Consider the following 15,798-nt stretch of genomic DNA (forward strand, 5'->3'; position numbering starts at 1 on the left):
ATTAAGCATACCTGCATTTCCAAACTCCCCCCATGTTACCTTCTAACAGTAATATAGCTGTTTTATCCCAATGATTTCCATTTCTTACGTGCACTTGTGTATTCCAGCACATGCTGCACCCCCCCCCCCCCCCCCCCCCCAAAAAAAAACAAAAAAACAAAAACCAAAACTCTAAACCTTGGATTACCCCAGCAAATGTGCAAATATGAATCTTTTCAATGTATGTGTCATATATACTGGGATAAATCAATGATAAGTAAGTACAAAAAAACCTCATGTGTTATTCATAAGATTCAACACTTGTATGTATTTGCTTTCCTCCCTATACTTCCTGCCTCTCCGCTCATTTTTCCATCTCAGAGGCAAAAAGCCTTTCAAGCGAACACCCACAAAAACCATCAACAACAACAACAATAAAGCACTTAGCAGAGGAGCGACCCATTTTTGTTTTCATAAATGTGACAAATCCAATGGAGCCACACTTTTTAGTGCTAACAAATTGGATCAGAGCTCCGGTCTGGTTCATTCTGGGGTGGTTTTGGCCTGTAGAGAAGTCCTCCCACAACGTTTTGACAAATCTGTCAACAGCTGGGATTCGTTCATAGGTGCAAAATGATGTCCTCCACAGCCTGGCATGTCTAGTAAATTACCTTGTGGAGCCATGATCACTAGAGCAGCTTCCTTTATATGCTTATAAAAATCACCCCCACCTCCCCACCCCTCATCTCCCCATTTAAGTGCTTCACTGTACTTGTACATATTGTCAGAGATTGAATTACTACACGGTAATGGAAACCATGCAGAGTGCTGTGGGACATCCGTTTCCCACACAACAACCGTTTAATCACGGACAAACACTGGGCTGTTTGCCACAATATGTATCAGTGTCTATATGTGAGTGAGTGGAGAAGAGGCCAAAAGACCACAAAAAAAAAAAAGTGAGACCGTCTGTTACATGTGCGCTGCAATGGAGCCATGCAACCACATGGAACCGCAGTTAGTTAATATTCCATCTGCCAGGGAACATGCACAAAAAAACATTGATCTTATATGAGAAGAGCTGCCCACACCCCCCCCCCCCCCACACACACACCCCTAGTTACTGATCATATATAATTAATGCTAAATATACATTTCAAATGCTTATCCAACCATGATATACAAACAGTATCTAAGATATTTTTGTCAGCTACAAATGCAAGAGTGAAATCCATATTTGCAGGAAACCGTCATAACATAATGGATCTTAATTGAAGCAATAAAAACGCAAATGATGAAGAGCTTGGCCTTTTATTGCCCCCTTTCTACTCACTCCCTCCTGGGCAAGTTGGTATGAATGCAGCACTTCAATCAAAGATTAACATACATCATCAGACCATGCCGATCCAGAGTGGACGGTGTGTGTGTGCGTGCATTTGTGGGTAGAGTAAGAGCTTATTTCACACAGAACCAACCCACAAACCCTGCATGCTTTCAGAAGGTCTGGGCACGGGGAGCATCACCACTTCCCTCCCCTCCCGCCACTGCTGGATTCCAGGGTTCTCCAGTGTCACAGTATTTTTGGGGGGGATATCTCATTCCTTTCTTTTGAGTTTCTCTCGCTCTCTTTGGTCCCCCTTCTTGCCGTTGCTGTTTTTTGGGACGCTCCGATTCTTCTCCCCCTCTCTCCAGTGATGTCGTCTCTTCTGAGGGAGGAGATGCAGAGAGTTTTGTTTCGACCTGCAAAAGAGAGACTGGTGGAGTTCATTGAAATTGAAGAGCCATCGCACGGAAGACATTTTTTCTGTGCCTCAGGTAAACAGCTTGATTGTTGACTCAGAAATGTGCGTTTGATTTTTACACAGGAGTAAATATCTTCCTCCTTAAAATGTACATTTTTAATGTGTTTAATAACTTACTTCCTTAAAAGCTGTGTATACCTGCACCACACAGGGTGTGTTAAATCTATAAGGCTGGCTTGCTGATGAAAAGCCCGGTGCTGCAGTGCACCTGTTTGTGATGTTTTTCCATTTTTCCGCAGTTGCAAAAAACAAAGAAGTCCAGCTATGTATAGTGCACTGTCAGATGTCTGTGCCCCTAAAGTCTACATCCAAGAGATCCTTCACCAAACGCTCCTGCATACAAGAGTGCTACCGGAGGGCAGAGATCTGGTCCCTGAAAGACCTTACCCTGATTGATGGAAGAAATCCTGACGTGGTAATTAGCCAAATTCTTCTGTAACTTCCATTGTTCTTAACTGGCTAAAATAGAGACAAACTGTCTTTTGGGTAACTGTATGTGGATGGCATTCTTGATGACCACATAGACCGCATAATAATAATTCTGTGGACATTTTGCTTTATCAGTACCTATTAACTAAGTAATTAAAATGTATTTATAAAGTGCATTTAAACACAGTTTTCACCAACCAAACTGGTGCACCAAGTCACTGCACTTTGACCACCACCATAATGTTCTGTTTATGCCACAGCTGCACTAAATTAACAATATTTGTAATTATCCATGTCATTTTTTATGTTTCTGGAATGTTTAATCTACCAGTAAGTACCAAGCTCCTTAATGAAAATGATATTTTTAATGCTAAAATTGCTGTTGTTATTATTATTTTCATCCGTGATTTATATTAAAGCACACTAATTTTTTATTTTATTTTATTAAGATGGCAAATTACAGTGATTGCATTCCTAAACAGAAAAGGTTTAGTGATTGAATGTTATGCAGAAGTCCAGTGTACCGGCATTTTTCAAATATAAAAATGTGAAAACAAATTTTGTGTTTGCTTAATAAATAATAATATAACTTTTAGTTTTAAACACGTTTTTGACAGATTTCTAAAATACTGGTGCTTTCTTGTTTTTATGACAAGTGGTCTAATAAATTTGTTAAGCACTGTATGTATCCCATATACACACAGGGGTGTAAATACATTAAGATAAAATCATAAATGAATTTAAGATAATTCCAAGCTCCTTAGCTATTAAATTCTAGATGAGTTATGTTATTAAAATCTTTACTCCTGCTCTGGCACCCTCCCGTGACTCATCAGCAATAAATTTGACATTGTTATTTATCTATTTTTCACATTTTAATTAATCGTTTGGAAAATTTCTACAGTTGCTTAAACACATAATGTTTGTGGGCTAACAAGGGACAAGGTAAAGATGAATGGTCTATGGTCATTTGGCTTTAGTTGCCCTATAATAATGTAAGCTTTCTACAGAACAAACACAATAAAAAAAATGCAGTGATTCTTAAAGGTGCTCCATAAATATAATTTTCTTTGGTTTCAGGATGACCCTTGTTTCCTGCTGCACTTCGACGAGGTGCGTACAGTGACGGCCATCAGCTGCTCAGCCAAATATGCTATGGTGCGTGCCCTGGTTGCCCTCAGTGACCGGTACTGTCAAAGGTCACTGAACCTGAGGAACTTTGACTGGCCTTACATCAAGCCCACCTCCTTCTACTCAAACAAAGGGGACTGCGCTGTTCTGTCACAGATATGCTTCTATGCAATCAATTTGGTTTGTCTCTCCATGTGTCATGTGCCTCTGGATGGATAATAAAAGTACGCAGTTGTTGTGAGAGTGCCAGTTAAGGTGGGTGTTTATATTACGAAGTTGTAGCAAATACTGTACGTGTATATTGCTTATATCAGTTAGTGTGAAGCAAATGTAGGCTCGTAGCTTCAGTTAGCTGGGCTTTGAAGAACTCATATTTACAATGAAATATGTTTTGCATTAATGCTCTGCTAAATGTATCTTCATGGCAAATGCTAGCTATGTGCCATATTTATCATCTAATTTTGTTAACTTTTAATTATATAACCCTGGAAGTTATTATATTATATTCCATGTGCTGAATTTCAAAATAAATGTAGCACAAAAGAAATAAAGCAACTGCAAATTCCTTGCGCTTTTTTCTCCCTTTATCTTCTTAAACACAGGGTACGAATCATGTATTCTGTCCTCTTTATGCAGTGCACAGTACTGTTAACAGCACATGTCACAGGGAGCTGCGCTGCAAAAATCTCATTTAGTTTAATGAACCTTAAAATGTATTTGGTGGATATTTCAGTGTCTGATTCTGATTCCAGTATACTCTATGCCATTTCTAGATAAATAAATGATTAGGTATTTCCTCAATAGATGTATTACTCCAATGATGAGAGGCTTTCAAGCAACATTGGTGTACATGAACTGCTGTGCAAAACTCTTGAGCCACCTCTCATTTCTTTACATTTTGCTGGGAAAATAGATGCAACAAATTTTTAAACATCTGCAAACACGCACAGAAATACAATAAACAGTGAAAAAAAACGAGTTTGTACAATTCCAGTAAGCCTGAGTTAAGTTAGTTAATACTAAATACTAAGTTAGTATTCTGTATGACCAGCTTTTCTCTTTAACATAGCCTGAATTATCTTTGGAAAACTTGTAATTCCTGTAAGTAGTCTTTAGGAATAGCTCTCTGGGCTTCTTGAAGGACATCCAAAACTCTTCTTTGTATGTTGGCAGCCGGAAGAAAAGGAAATGGAAGGAAAGGCCTTTTCTTCCATTCTCTGTCAAGATGATTCCACACTGCTTCAATAATGTTGAGGGGCAGACTCCAGGGAGGTCGCGCCATAGCTGATAGTGTTCCACTGTATGTTTTTCTATCCAGATATGCTTTTAGTGCATTGGCAGTGTGTTTGAAATGACTGTCATGCTGAAGCCCCTACAAATCAGATGTTTTCAAGATGCCTGCGTGGTGGATCAAACTCTTATGGCACTTTTCTGTGTTAATAAGTCCATTAATTTTGACATGATCACAACACCAGTGGCTGAATTGTAGTCCCAAACCATGACAGAGTCTCTATAATGTTTTACAGATGGCTGTACACGCTGTTGCACCTTTTTCCTGACTTCTTCTCTACATATTAACAATGATTTATTAAAAAAAAATTGGTTTCATCACTTCATAAGACCTCTTACCACTGATTTTCAGTCCAGTTCTTATGTAATTTAGCATACCTCAGCGTTTTCTCCGTTTTCCTTCCTTAAGAATTGCTTCTTGAAATTCACCCCTCCACTGAGACCATTTCTGATGAGGGCTCAGCCAGATATCTGGCACACACACACACACACACACACGCCAAGACCTGCAAAGGTTTCAGTTAATAGGTGAATCAGAAAATATTACTTCATGCCTGTTCAACTGTGTTATCTTTGGCATTTTATTACAATTACAAGAAGTTCCGGCAGCTTGGAAGCAAAAGATAAAGAAATTAGGGGTGGGTCAAGACTTTTGCACAATAGGTTACATAGGTTAAATAACCGTGGGTGTAATTAGTATTTGAATTCAAGGCTATAACTTCTAGTCAATGCTTTTAGCAAGAGGAGCTACTTTTCGTTATTTAACAGTCATACCTCATAGCGCTTCTAAGTGACAGGTTTTTCAATTTCATTTAATATTTCAGATTTTATATAAAGAAACATTTAATATCTAGCATAATTAAATTATCTTTATTAATTAAAACTATTTTTAGTATAATGCAGTATTTTCTCGACCGGCCAGGTTGACTCGGGACGATTTTACTAAATGCACTTGTACTTCATATCTACAGGTGGCGCCAACAAACACACGCGCGCGCGAGCGCGTGCGTCTAAGAGTTTTAGTTGCCTTGGAAGTTGCCTGACGAAAATAAATATATATCGCAATAAATATTTAAGAATCGTTGTTTCTTTGATTTTACATTGACGTTTATTTATTTTAAAATTGGATCATTATAATATACTTGTTGTGTGTCTGCATATTTTTAATGTAGTTAGGTTTCTTTGTTTTGTTTCCGGCACACAACGGACGCACGCACTCGCGGCTCAGGGTCTGCACGCCTGCCGCCAAAATTCAAGTTAGAAGAGAGAAGCTGTTTCCCAGTTGTCGGTTGTAAACACGGGGCTAATATTTGGTGCTTTCTGTTTAAGGTGGTGGTTTGTCACCTGGCTGTAACAAATCTTGCCTCCGGAATCAGCTGAGAGAGGAAACCCGAAAGATGTACATCAAGTCTATTATTATCGAAGGATTCAAGTCCTACGCGCAAAGGACGGAGATCAACGGCTTTGACCCACTCTTCAACGCCATCACAGGATTGAACGGCAGCGGCAAGTCCAATATTTTGGACTCGATATGTTTCCTTTTGGGTATTTCAAATCTCACCCATGTAAGTGTGCTGTTGTCCGTAAGCTAGCTTAAAAGCTATCAAATCCAGTGTTCCAGTTGTTTATATTTGATTACTTAAGAGTTTTTGTTGAGTTTGATAATGGCAGTGGTTGTATTCCTCTCAGTAACAAGCGAAAGTCACAAATTGTTATAGTGCTGAAAACTACTGTATTTTGCGAAACAAATTTAAAAATAAAATGAAGTATGAATACAAGAAATACATCTAGTTGTAGTTTCGTAGAAGCTGTCAATAGAGTAAGCATAAGAAGGCATCGACACTTTGAGACTGCGGTCGCTTCATGACTGGAAGTAAATAGCCGTCACGATTTGTTTATAACAATATTGTTCTCTCATAGCAAGTGACAAAAAATAATAAAATAAACATATCCTTTCTGAAAACTGACTCAGGTCAAACTGAACTGCCACAAAAGTGAGAAACAAAATATGAAGAACAACTGTTGAATAATACGAAAGTGCAGTGACCCTGAACTGAGGTTAACTAAGTAAGAAGCATGTGTAGTTGTTTCTCATTCAAAATTTGCATCCTTTTTTGTTTCATCTCACCTGACAGGTGCGAGCCTCCAACCTCCAGGACTTGGTGTACAAGAACGGACAGGGTGGCATCACAAAGGCCACTGTGTCCATTACCTTTGACAACTCCAACAAAAGCCAGAGTCCTCTGGGGTTCGAAACACATGATGAGATCACTGTTACGAGACAGGTGGGGAAAGAAATAAAGGAGGAAACTCTCTGACTTTAGGATTATTATGCAGTCCTTGTATTAACACGCATATACTTTTTTTTTTAGGTGGTAATTGGTGGCAGGAACAAGTATCTCATCAATGGAGTCAATGCCAACAACACTCGCGTGCAGGACTTATTCTGCTCTGTTGGTCTTAATGTCAACAACCCACATTTCCTCATCATGCAGGTCAGTCTTGTTTCAGCGGTGTAGTTGTGGTTGTAAATGGATATGATCTGTCACCCCATTCAAAGATTTTCCTTTTGTTTTAATACATTAGGGGAGGATCACCAAAGTTCTGAATATGAAACCACCAGAGGTAAGACAAACACTTTGCCCATTAGGAGGACACTTATTTCCCTCCCTTCTTAGGACTTATAATATTGAATACTTCTCTTCTTTCAGATCCTTGCCATGATCGAGGAAGCAGCAGGTACCAGGATGTATGAATGTAAAAAGATTAGTGCTCAGAAGACCATTGAGAAGAAAGAGGCCAAGCTGAAGGAGATTCAGACTGTATGTTAATTCACTCTGACTGTATCACTATCTATACTTGTTCGTCAGCAAACTGCTGCTGAAGCAAACCATTTGTTGTGTTTGCTCTTTCAGATTTTGGATGAGGAAATCACTCCAACCATGCAGAAACTGCAGGAGGTAGTTTGGCATTAAGATTTGAACCGACTATCTCTCTCCACAGGTTCAACCCGTGAAGCCTGTGTTCTTTTTGTTTTTACTGTTGTAATATCCATTTCTGAACCTTCCTCTGTCCACAGGAACGATCATCATATCTGGAATACCAGAAGCTGATGCGTGAGATCCAGCACTTGTCGCGGCTGTATGTGGCCTGGCTGTTTGTGTGTGCAGAGGAGACCAAGCTGAAGTCAGCAGAGAATCTAAAAGTGATGCAGGACAACATCGCCAAGATGCAAGCCAGCATGGCAGAGAACGAGAGCAAAGTCCAGGAGCTCACAGCCCAGATTCAGGAGCTGCAAAAGAAAAAAGACCAGGTACTTTACACTGGGGAAGAAAGGGAGCGATTTTTCACAATTTGATTTTCTTTTTCTGTAATAGTGGGCAGATTTTTTCAGTACCTTTGTTGAAGTCTTTAAAATAATTTGTATGCTATAGGTCCATCCTCTGTATGTTTTAATCAAACTGCAGCAAAGTAATCCGTATCAATCTGCTCGTCTGTAGGAAGTAAATGGAGTATTAAAGTCTCTTGAGGAGGCTCTAGCTGATGTTCAGCGTGTGGACGCCAAAGCTCAGAGTGCACTTGACTTAAAAAAATCAAATCTCAAAGATGAAACCAAGAAGAGGAAGGAGCTTGTAAAGAACATGGAAGAGGTAATGGATTAATAAAAATCTTGCTATTCTATGACTTGCAAACAAGGGCAATGTGTACATCTGAATCATTTATTCAAACTGTTGTTTTCCTTGATCTGCAGGACAAGAAAATGCTTGTGGTGAAGGAAAAGGAGGTTTCTGTGTTGACCAAGCAGCTTCAGGCTCTGCAGGAGGAGGGAAAGAATGACAGCGCTGCCCTCGAGGCAGCTGAGCAGCATTTCAAAGCTGTGTCTGCAGGTCTTTCTACCAACGAGGATGGAGAGGAAGCCACACTCGCAGGCCAGATGATGGCCTGCAAGAATGACATAAGCAAAGCAGATACAGAGGCCAAGCAGGTGAGTCTTGCTTTTAGAATAAATATTTTTGCAGAAGGCTGATTATGCTTCTGTGACTGGAAAACGTTTTTTTCACTGACCTTATTCCCTGGGTTCTTATTTTATCCTGAATTTCCAACCATCTATTTTTTTTCTTCCTTATTTATGCTCAGGCCCAAATGACGCTTAAGCATGCCCAGGCTGAGCTGAAGACCAAACAAGCAGAGGTGAAAAAGATGGACAGTGGCTACAAAAAAGACCAGGACACTCTGAAAGCTGTCAAAAACAGCAGGGAGAAACTAGAGGCTGAGCTAGCCAAGCTCAACTACGAAGGTACTAATTCATGATTATTTATGTATTTGTTTAAACAGGAGTCACATGCACTCACGTATGAGGTGCCTTTTCTGTATAAACCTGTGTACTAACTGGAGGGTTTTTTATGTCCTTCTGCAGATGGGAAGGAAGAAAGTCTGCTGGAAAAAAGAAGGCAGCTGTCCAGAGAGATAACTAAACTTAAAGAGACGCATGAGCGTCTTATGTCACGTTTCCCCAACCTGCGCTTTGATTACAAGTAAGAACTCAGATCTCATCAAATTATACCACATCTAATGTTATAAAGACATTTAATGATTTTCTAATTAGGGAAGTATTAAAAAAAATTAAAAAGGAGCACTGAGAAACTTTCATGTTAAAAATGTAGAGGTGTGTAAATTTATTTATTTATTTTTATAAACTTGTATTCCTTTGCACACTTGGCTGACAGTTCCCTCACCTTTTAGCTTTGTTGTATTGTACCTGTGAAGGGGAGTCTTAGCCATTTGTTAATATATTGATATGATGGCAGATATATATGGGTTTTTATGTGGTGCCAGAGGACACAAGCTAATAAAATGCTAGGACATTTCTTTTCCCTCCTGGGTCCCCAGTGTGTGTGTGTGTGTGTGTGTGTGTGTGTGTGTGTGTGTGTGTGTGTGTGTGTGTGTGTGTGCGCCCACAGTGCTGAACAGTCCAATGATAATAGTTCTGGAGTGTGTCAACACAACATGTAGTTACATTTCTGGGTCGTAGGGTTTGAAAGCGGTTTGCAGTTATGATGTTGGGATAAATCCCCAATAAAGCCCAAAATTTAATTTATAAAAATAAACGAACAAATGAATCACATCCTCTCTTTTGAAAGGCAGGAAAGAGACACTGTGTGGAAAATTTAAAAATAAAAAAACATAAGAAATATGTATTTCAATAATCTCTTAGCTACCTCAGAATATCTTCGATAATTATAATTTCCAATTATTCCAACTCTGTTAATTGATAACTTCATCAAATTTCTTCAGTATACTTATCTTAAAGACTTTGGCCAAACAAAATATGAAAAAATCAATGCTCGAAAACGGGATTTAAAAAAAATCATTAGAGATTAAATCATTCCTTGAAAAACAGGGTTTATGTGTTTTTAGAGGGAGTGAACACTACTTAATGAACTCAGGTGTGCTAACCTCCTAAGACCTGAACTCTTCCATGGCATGCATTTTTAATTTCTCATTGATATTTGGGCATATTGGGACCCAATGAATGTAAAAACAAAGAAATACCTGATGATTTTTTATTTATTTTTTTACCTGATTTTTGTTTCTAAGAACAATGAGAGCCACATCTGAGGACATTCGTTTTAAATTTTGATAGAACTGTGGCAGTATAATGTCCTTGTAAGTGGATATCAGGCCCTTTAGAGCAAAATTTAGTATTTTGCTCTAGACAACCCAAAATGTGATGTCCACATATGTGGACGCCAGGTCCTAGGAGGTTAATGTTGTTTTTAATGTCCCTCTTTAGGGACCCTGAGCGAGGGTGGGACCGCAGCAAAGTGAAGGGGCTTCTAGCTAACCTGATCACAGTCAGCGACATCTCCTATTCAACAGCGCTGGAGGTCGTGGCAGGAGGACGGCTTTATAACATTGTTGTTGACACAGAGGTAGGTGTGTGTGACCAGTCTGTGTGTTGTTTATTTATTTATTTTCATTCACAGATCAGTGGGATGGCATAACTGAAGTTATTGATTTTTGGTTTTTTTGTAGGTGACAGGCAAAAAGTTGCTAGAGAAGGGAGAGCTGCAGCGAAGGTACACCATCATTCCCCTGAACAAGATCTCTGCAAAGACACTTAATGACAGAGTGATCAACGCTGCCAAGAACCTGGTGAGAGAATCTTCTGAGTGTTTGGGTTTGAAAATGTTTGGAGAAGTTGTAAAAGTGCACTTAATTTTTTTTTTCCCCCCCGTTTACTGAAACTTACCATTGACTCTTATTGCATTCTTTCTGTCTTATCTTCATCCAGGTTGGAGTGGACAATGTTCACACAGCTCTGTCCTTAGTCGGTTATGAGTCTGACCTACGTAAAGCCATGGAGTATGTGTTTGGCGCCACACTGGTGTGCGACACTCTGGACAATGCCAAAAAAGTGGCTTTCGATAAGCAGGTGATGACCAAGACAGTCACACTCGGTGGAGACATCTTTGACCCACAGGGAACCCTGAGTGGAGGTGAGAGCAAGGAGGACGTGTGTGCTCTGTCATGTGTTATTTATTGGATTTTGTTGCCACTGTTTTATGATGACTTTGAACATTTTACCTGCAGCGATGGTTTTATTTGAACTCACTCAAGCACTCAAAAAGTAAACTGGCTTTTTTTCCTCCTCTCAGGTGCTCGCTCCCAGTCTGCATCAGTTCTGTCCAGCCTGAAGGAGGTGAAGGAGGTTCAGGACAACCTGAATGAAAAGGAGGCCCAACTTCAGGATACTGAACGGCAACTGGCCAGCCTGAAGGGAACCGCTGAGAAGTATGTACATGCAAACACACAAAATATGCCCATGTTTTAACTGTTTACAGCAAAACTCTTAAAAACCTTGTTTTTAAGACTTAATGCACCACAACGCCGTTTAGTATTTAAAAGCAGTGGGAAAAAAACACAACAGAAACACACTGTGATGTAGCTGCCAGCATGTTTTCTCACCTACCCTGGTACATTTCCTTGTTCTTTTCACCACACTTCTCTCTCTCTCTTGCAGGTATCGTCAGCTGAAGCAGCAGTATGAACTGAAGGTGGAGGAAGAACAGATTCTGCAGGCCAAGGTGCAGCAGAGCTCCTTCCACCAGCAGCAAGAGGAGCTGGAGAGGCTGCGCAAAGCAATTGGTCAGAGAAATCAAAATACGTGGGGCAACAAAAAACCATCCAGTCTGCACTTTGTGTTTTCTAACTTGATCAAATGTGCTGTTTGTTAATCCAGAGGAGAGTGAGGAGACGTTGCGTGTTACTAAGGAGGTGCAAAAGCGGGCTGAAGAGAAATACAAGGTGCTGGAGAACAAGATGAAGAATGCTGAAGCTGAGAGGGAGAAGGAGCTGAAAGCTGCCCAGCAGAAACTCAATACAGCCAAGGCCAAAGCCGATGCCTTCAACAAGAAGCTGAAGCAGAAGCAGCAGGTTAAATGAACTTTTGACTGCTTTGAATAATTGCTACAATATACAATAATATATTTTTAATTTTAGCCAGAATTTTAGTCAGCCAGTGTGTGTCTGTCTGTTTTGTGTTTTATTTATTATTTATTTAACTCTTTCTTTGCTCATGTTTGCAGGAGGCTGATGCTGTGGCCCTGGAGCTGGAGGAGCTGCAGAGGGAGCAGGCTGGCTACGAGCAACAGATTCAGGCTGTAGACGAGGCGATGAAGGCCATCCAGGAGCAGATTGACAGCATGGCTTGCACTGTATCCCAAAACAAGGTATTTGGGCCATTTTGAACATGCAAAGTAGCTCCCAGAAGTCTTTTGGCAAATAGACTTAGATGAGTTTATTACTGCTCCACTCCAGGGGTGGAACTCGTTCACGTGAACTTAAAAAGTGTTATGATTTATCACAATCAATTTGTCTGTGTGGGTTCTCAGTCATCCAGGTCATGACAGTCTTAAGAGGTTGAAAAAGAGGGCGACTGGACTCTCCTTCTTTTGTTAAGCTCTTACGAATCCCAGTCGATTATTAACTCAGATCTTTTAAGTAAAAGTCTGACAACTTTAATTAGGCTGTTACAGGGTTTCCACGTAGTTGTTTTGGTCCTCATTATGAATTATATAGTTTTTCTCTTGTGGATTATTGGGCTGAGCATGTGCTATCTTTCTATGTAAAAAAAACAAAACAAAAAACACCATCAAATGTGATGTTTATAAATTTAAGTATCCAAATGCTTTCCTAATTTATTTTTTCTGTTGTAATGTAGGAGGCAGTGCGTAAAGCCCAGGAGGAGCTGGCCAAACAGAAGGAAGTGATTGTGTCACAAGACAAAGCGCTCAAGGTATATCTATCTATACATCTATATATATTTATTAATTAAATAATGTTACAAGCCTTCCACAGGAGGATTGTTGTTGTAACTGCAACAGTTTCAGTTTCTGACTCAAACATTTTAAAACATTTCACACTCCTCAGCACTGAGAGCTTCACAACTGGTTAGAACTTTCAGATATGACTGATTAACTGAATTGTTTGTCCATCTCAACCCTCCAGACAAAGTCCACTGAGGCCAATAAGCTCAGAGAACAAAACAATGAGGTCCAGCTGAAGATCAAGGAGCTGGAACATAACATCAGCAAACACCGCAAAGACAGCCAGGATGCTGCTGACAAGGTACACGCAAACTCTCATTAGCCCACAGTCCTCCCACTGCAGTAACACTTAATGTCGTCTTGATCCAGAAGATTGGAGTGAGTTTCATCTTTTCTCGTATGACTTGAGCATCATAAACACGTTTCCATCTCTCAGGTGACTCGGATGCTGGAGGAGCACGACTGGATCAATTCAGAGCGCCACTTTTTCGGTCAGCCGAACACTTCTTATGATTTCAAGACCAACAACCCGCGTGAAGCAGGCCAGCGGCTCAAGAAGCTGGAGGAGACCACCAGCAAGCTAGAGAGGAACGTTAACAAGAGGGCTATGAATATGCTGAACGAGGCAGAGGAAAGGGTGAGGAGGGACGAAAAAGTATATTTGTAACTCAAAGGCCTCAGCTACTGTCTGTTCCTCCATGTAACATCATTCCCTTCTGCAGTACAATGATCTGATGAAGAAGAAGAGGATTGTGGAGAACGACAAGGCAAAGATTTTGCAGACCATTGAGGAGCTGGACCAAAAGAAAAACGAGGCTCTTAACGTGGCGTGGCAGAAGGTATACTTCTCAGCACCTTTATTTATTCTTTCTCCTTTACTTATACTTATTGTCACCTTGCTTTGTTTTAAACTTACCATTGCAGGATTTTCAATAAATCTAATATCTGTGGATGTTATAAATCAGTAATGTCAGTGAACAGGACTTATTTTGTGCAGCAGCCACTTCTGCGTCTTTCTCTAACAGGTTTCAGTCACTATGAATATAAAAAGGTGTTAGGATCATAGGCTGTATGAAGAGTGTCACCACCCCATCTTTAAAATGAGGTCAGACAGTGAAACTGTACATATGTTAGGTAATCCTCCTTTCTTACACTCAGGTCATTTTTGTATATTTAGTCATCCTAACATTTTATTCAGTCTGATCCAAAACGGGTGACTGAGCCAAGAATCACATCAGGCTTCTGTAGGTTTTGCCCCCTAGTGGCCATTAAGAAGAAAGCAGGTTGGCTGCCTGTTTTACAGGAGTCACATAGTTTCTTTTTCTGCCTCCATACGACACATATATCATTGCCTCCTTCCTGTCTTGTTGTAGTTTTCTTTGTTTGTTTCTTAGTATCCTGTAGTTGTGGCATTTCAGATACTGGCTTTTGGTTGTTCCTTTTTTGTTTAACTTTAGAATAATTAATTTATTGCCCATTATCTCTCACTGTAGGTAAACAAGGACTTTGGCTCCATCTTCTCCACCCTGTTGCCAGGAGCCACAGCAAAGCTGGCTCCTCCGCAGGGCTGCGGTGTCCTGGAGGGCCTCGAGTTCAAAGTGGCCTTGGGTAACACCTGGAAGGAGAACCTCACAGAGCTCAGTGGTGGGCAAAGGTGAGTAACCTCATTCAGTATGGCCTTTTAGTGTCACTTCGATTGCACCTAAACAATACTGTAAATAAGTTGTGTCTGTTTTCAGATCACTGGTGGCCCTGTCTCTCATCCTGGCCATGCTGCTGTTCAAACCCGCTCCCATCTACATCTTAGATGAAGTGGACGCTGCTCTGGATCTGTCTCACACACAAAATATTGGGCAGATGCTGCGGACGCATTTTAGACACTCTCAGGTAAGTTAAAGCATGAAGGTTTTCACTTTATTTCGCAGAATACACTTCCTGTCGTGAAATACCGTAAACCATTATTCCTCTTTTAAACCAAGTTAATGGGTAAAGTTTTTCCAAACCTTGTAATTTTTATTGTCTTTGCAGTTTGTGGTCGTGTCACTAAAGGACGGCATGTTCACAAACGCCAACGTCCTATTCAAGACGAAGTTTGTCGACGGCATGTCCACAGTGACGCGGACCGCGCTCAGCCAGAGCGACCCCAAGAAAATCCAAGAAAAGCCATCACAGAAAGAGAAGAGGAGCAAACAGCTCATCAGCTAATCATTGCACTGAAATTTCATCACACATTATGTCATCTAAAAACCTTGTAACATAACCTAAGGAGGTATCGGTTAATAAGAGTTTTCTCTTTATCTCATGTGTTCTTCTTTGTTTACATCTTTGCATTTCAAACAATAACGAGCTTTATTTTGTCTGAACTGTCCTTATTTATCCTTTCTCTTTTGTGGTTCACGTTCCCCTGCTTCCTGTCATCTGATTTATGTGCAGTTTATATTTTAGTAAATAAAGGAATAAATGCATTTTTGTCTGGTCTTGTTAGTTCTCCCATTGAAGGGGGGGGGAGTACATAATTCAATTTGTTACTCAAACATATCGAGTAATATGTGATATAAAAGGGCACAGAGAAAACTGTACGACACACTTTAATCTTTTTCGATACAAAACCCTACGACAGGGGACGGGAACTCCAGGCCTCAAGGTGACCTGCACGTGTTAGATATCACCCTGGGTCAACACAACTGAATCAAATGATTAGTTCATTACCAGGCCTCTTCAGGACATGTTAAGGGGCAAATTTAGCCATTTAAATAAACTGTTTTGGATCAAGGTCACATTTACAACCTGCAGGACACTCGGCCCTTGAGACCTGGCGTTCCCCCACCCCTGCCCTA

At 40.3% G+C, this 15,798-nt stretch overlaps 2 protein-coding genes across 2 annotated transcripts; both read left to right on the top strand.

Moving 5' to 3' along the window:
* The first annotated feature begins 1,671 nt into the window (after positions 1-1,671).
* Positions 1,672-3,895, top strand: exoc1l (exocyst complex component 1 like). Its single transcript, XM_080879926.1, has 3 exons — positions 1,672-1,794; positions 2,021-2,196; positions 3,291-3,895. The coding sequence occupies exons 1-3, from the start codon at positions 1,674-1,676 to the stop codon at positions 3,558-3,560; spliced, it is 567 nt and encodes a 188-aa protein (XP_080736052.1). The 5' UTR covers positions 1,672-1,673; the 3' UTR covers positions 3,561-3,895.
* Positions 3,896-5,867: 1,972 nt separating this feature from the next.
* On the top strand, positions 5,868-15,426 carry smc2 (structural maintenance of chromosomes 2). The gene is made up of 25 exons (XM_080879919.1): positions 5,868-6,196; positions 6,767-6,916; positions 7,004-7,126; positions 7,218-7,256; positions 7,343-7,453; positions 7,547-7,591; positions 7,711-7,944; positions 8,132-8,281; positions 8,383-8,616; positions 8,769-8,928; positions 9,049-9,166; positions 10,426-10,564; positions 10,668-10,787; positions 10,927-11,131; positions 11,291-11,426; positions 11,656-11,780; positions 11,875-12,068; positions 12,221-12,364; positions 12,856-12,930; positions 13,143-13,262; positions 13,398-13,598; positions 13,684-13,800; positions 14,455-14,615; positions 14,701-14,848; positions 14,990-15,426. Exons 1-25 carry the CDS (start codon positions 6,029-6,031, stop codon positions 15,164-15,166), a joined length of 3,594 nt encoding a protein of 1,197 aa, XP_080736045.1. The 5' UTR covers positions 5,868-6,028; the 3' UTR covers positions 15,167-15,426.
* Positions 15,427-15,798: the final 372 nt, after the last annotated feature.

This window comes from Rhamphochromis sp. 'chilingali' (assembly GCF_963969265.1).
Source record: "Rhamphochromis sp. 'chilingali' genome assembly, chromosome: 4".
NCBI lineage: Eukaryota > Metazoa > Chordata > Actinopteri > Cichliformes > Cichlidae > Rhamphochromis > Rhamphochromis sp. 'chilingali'.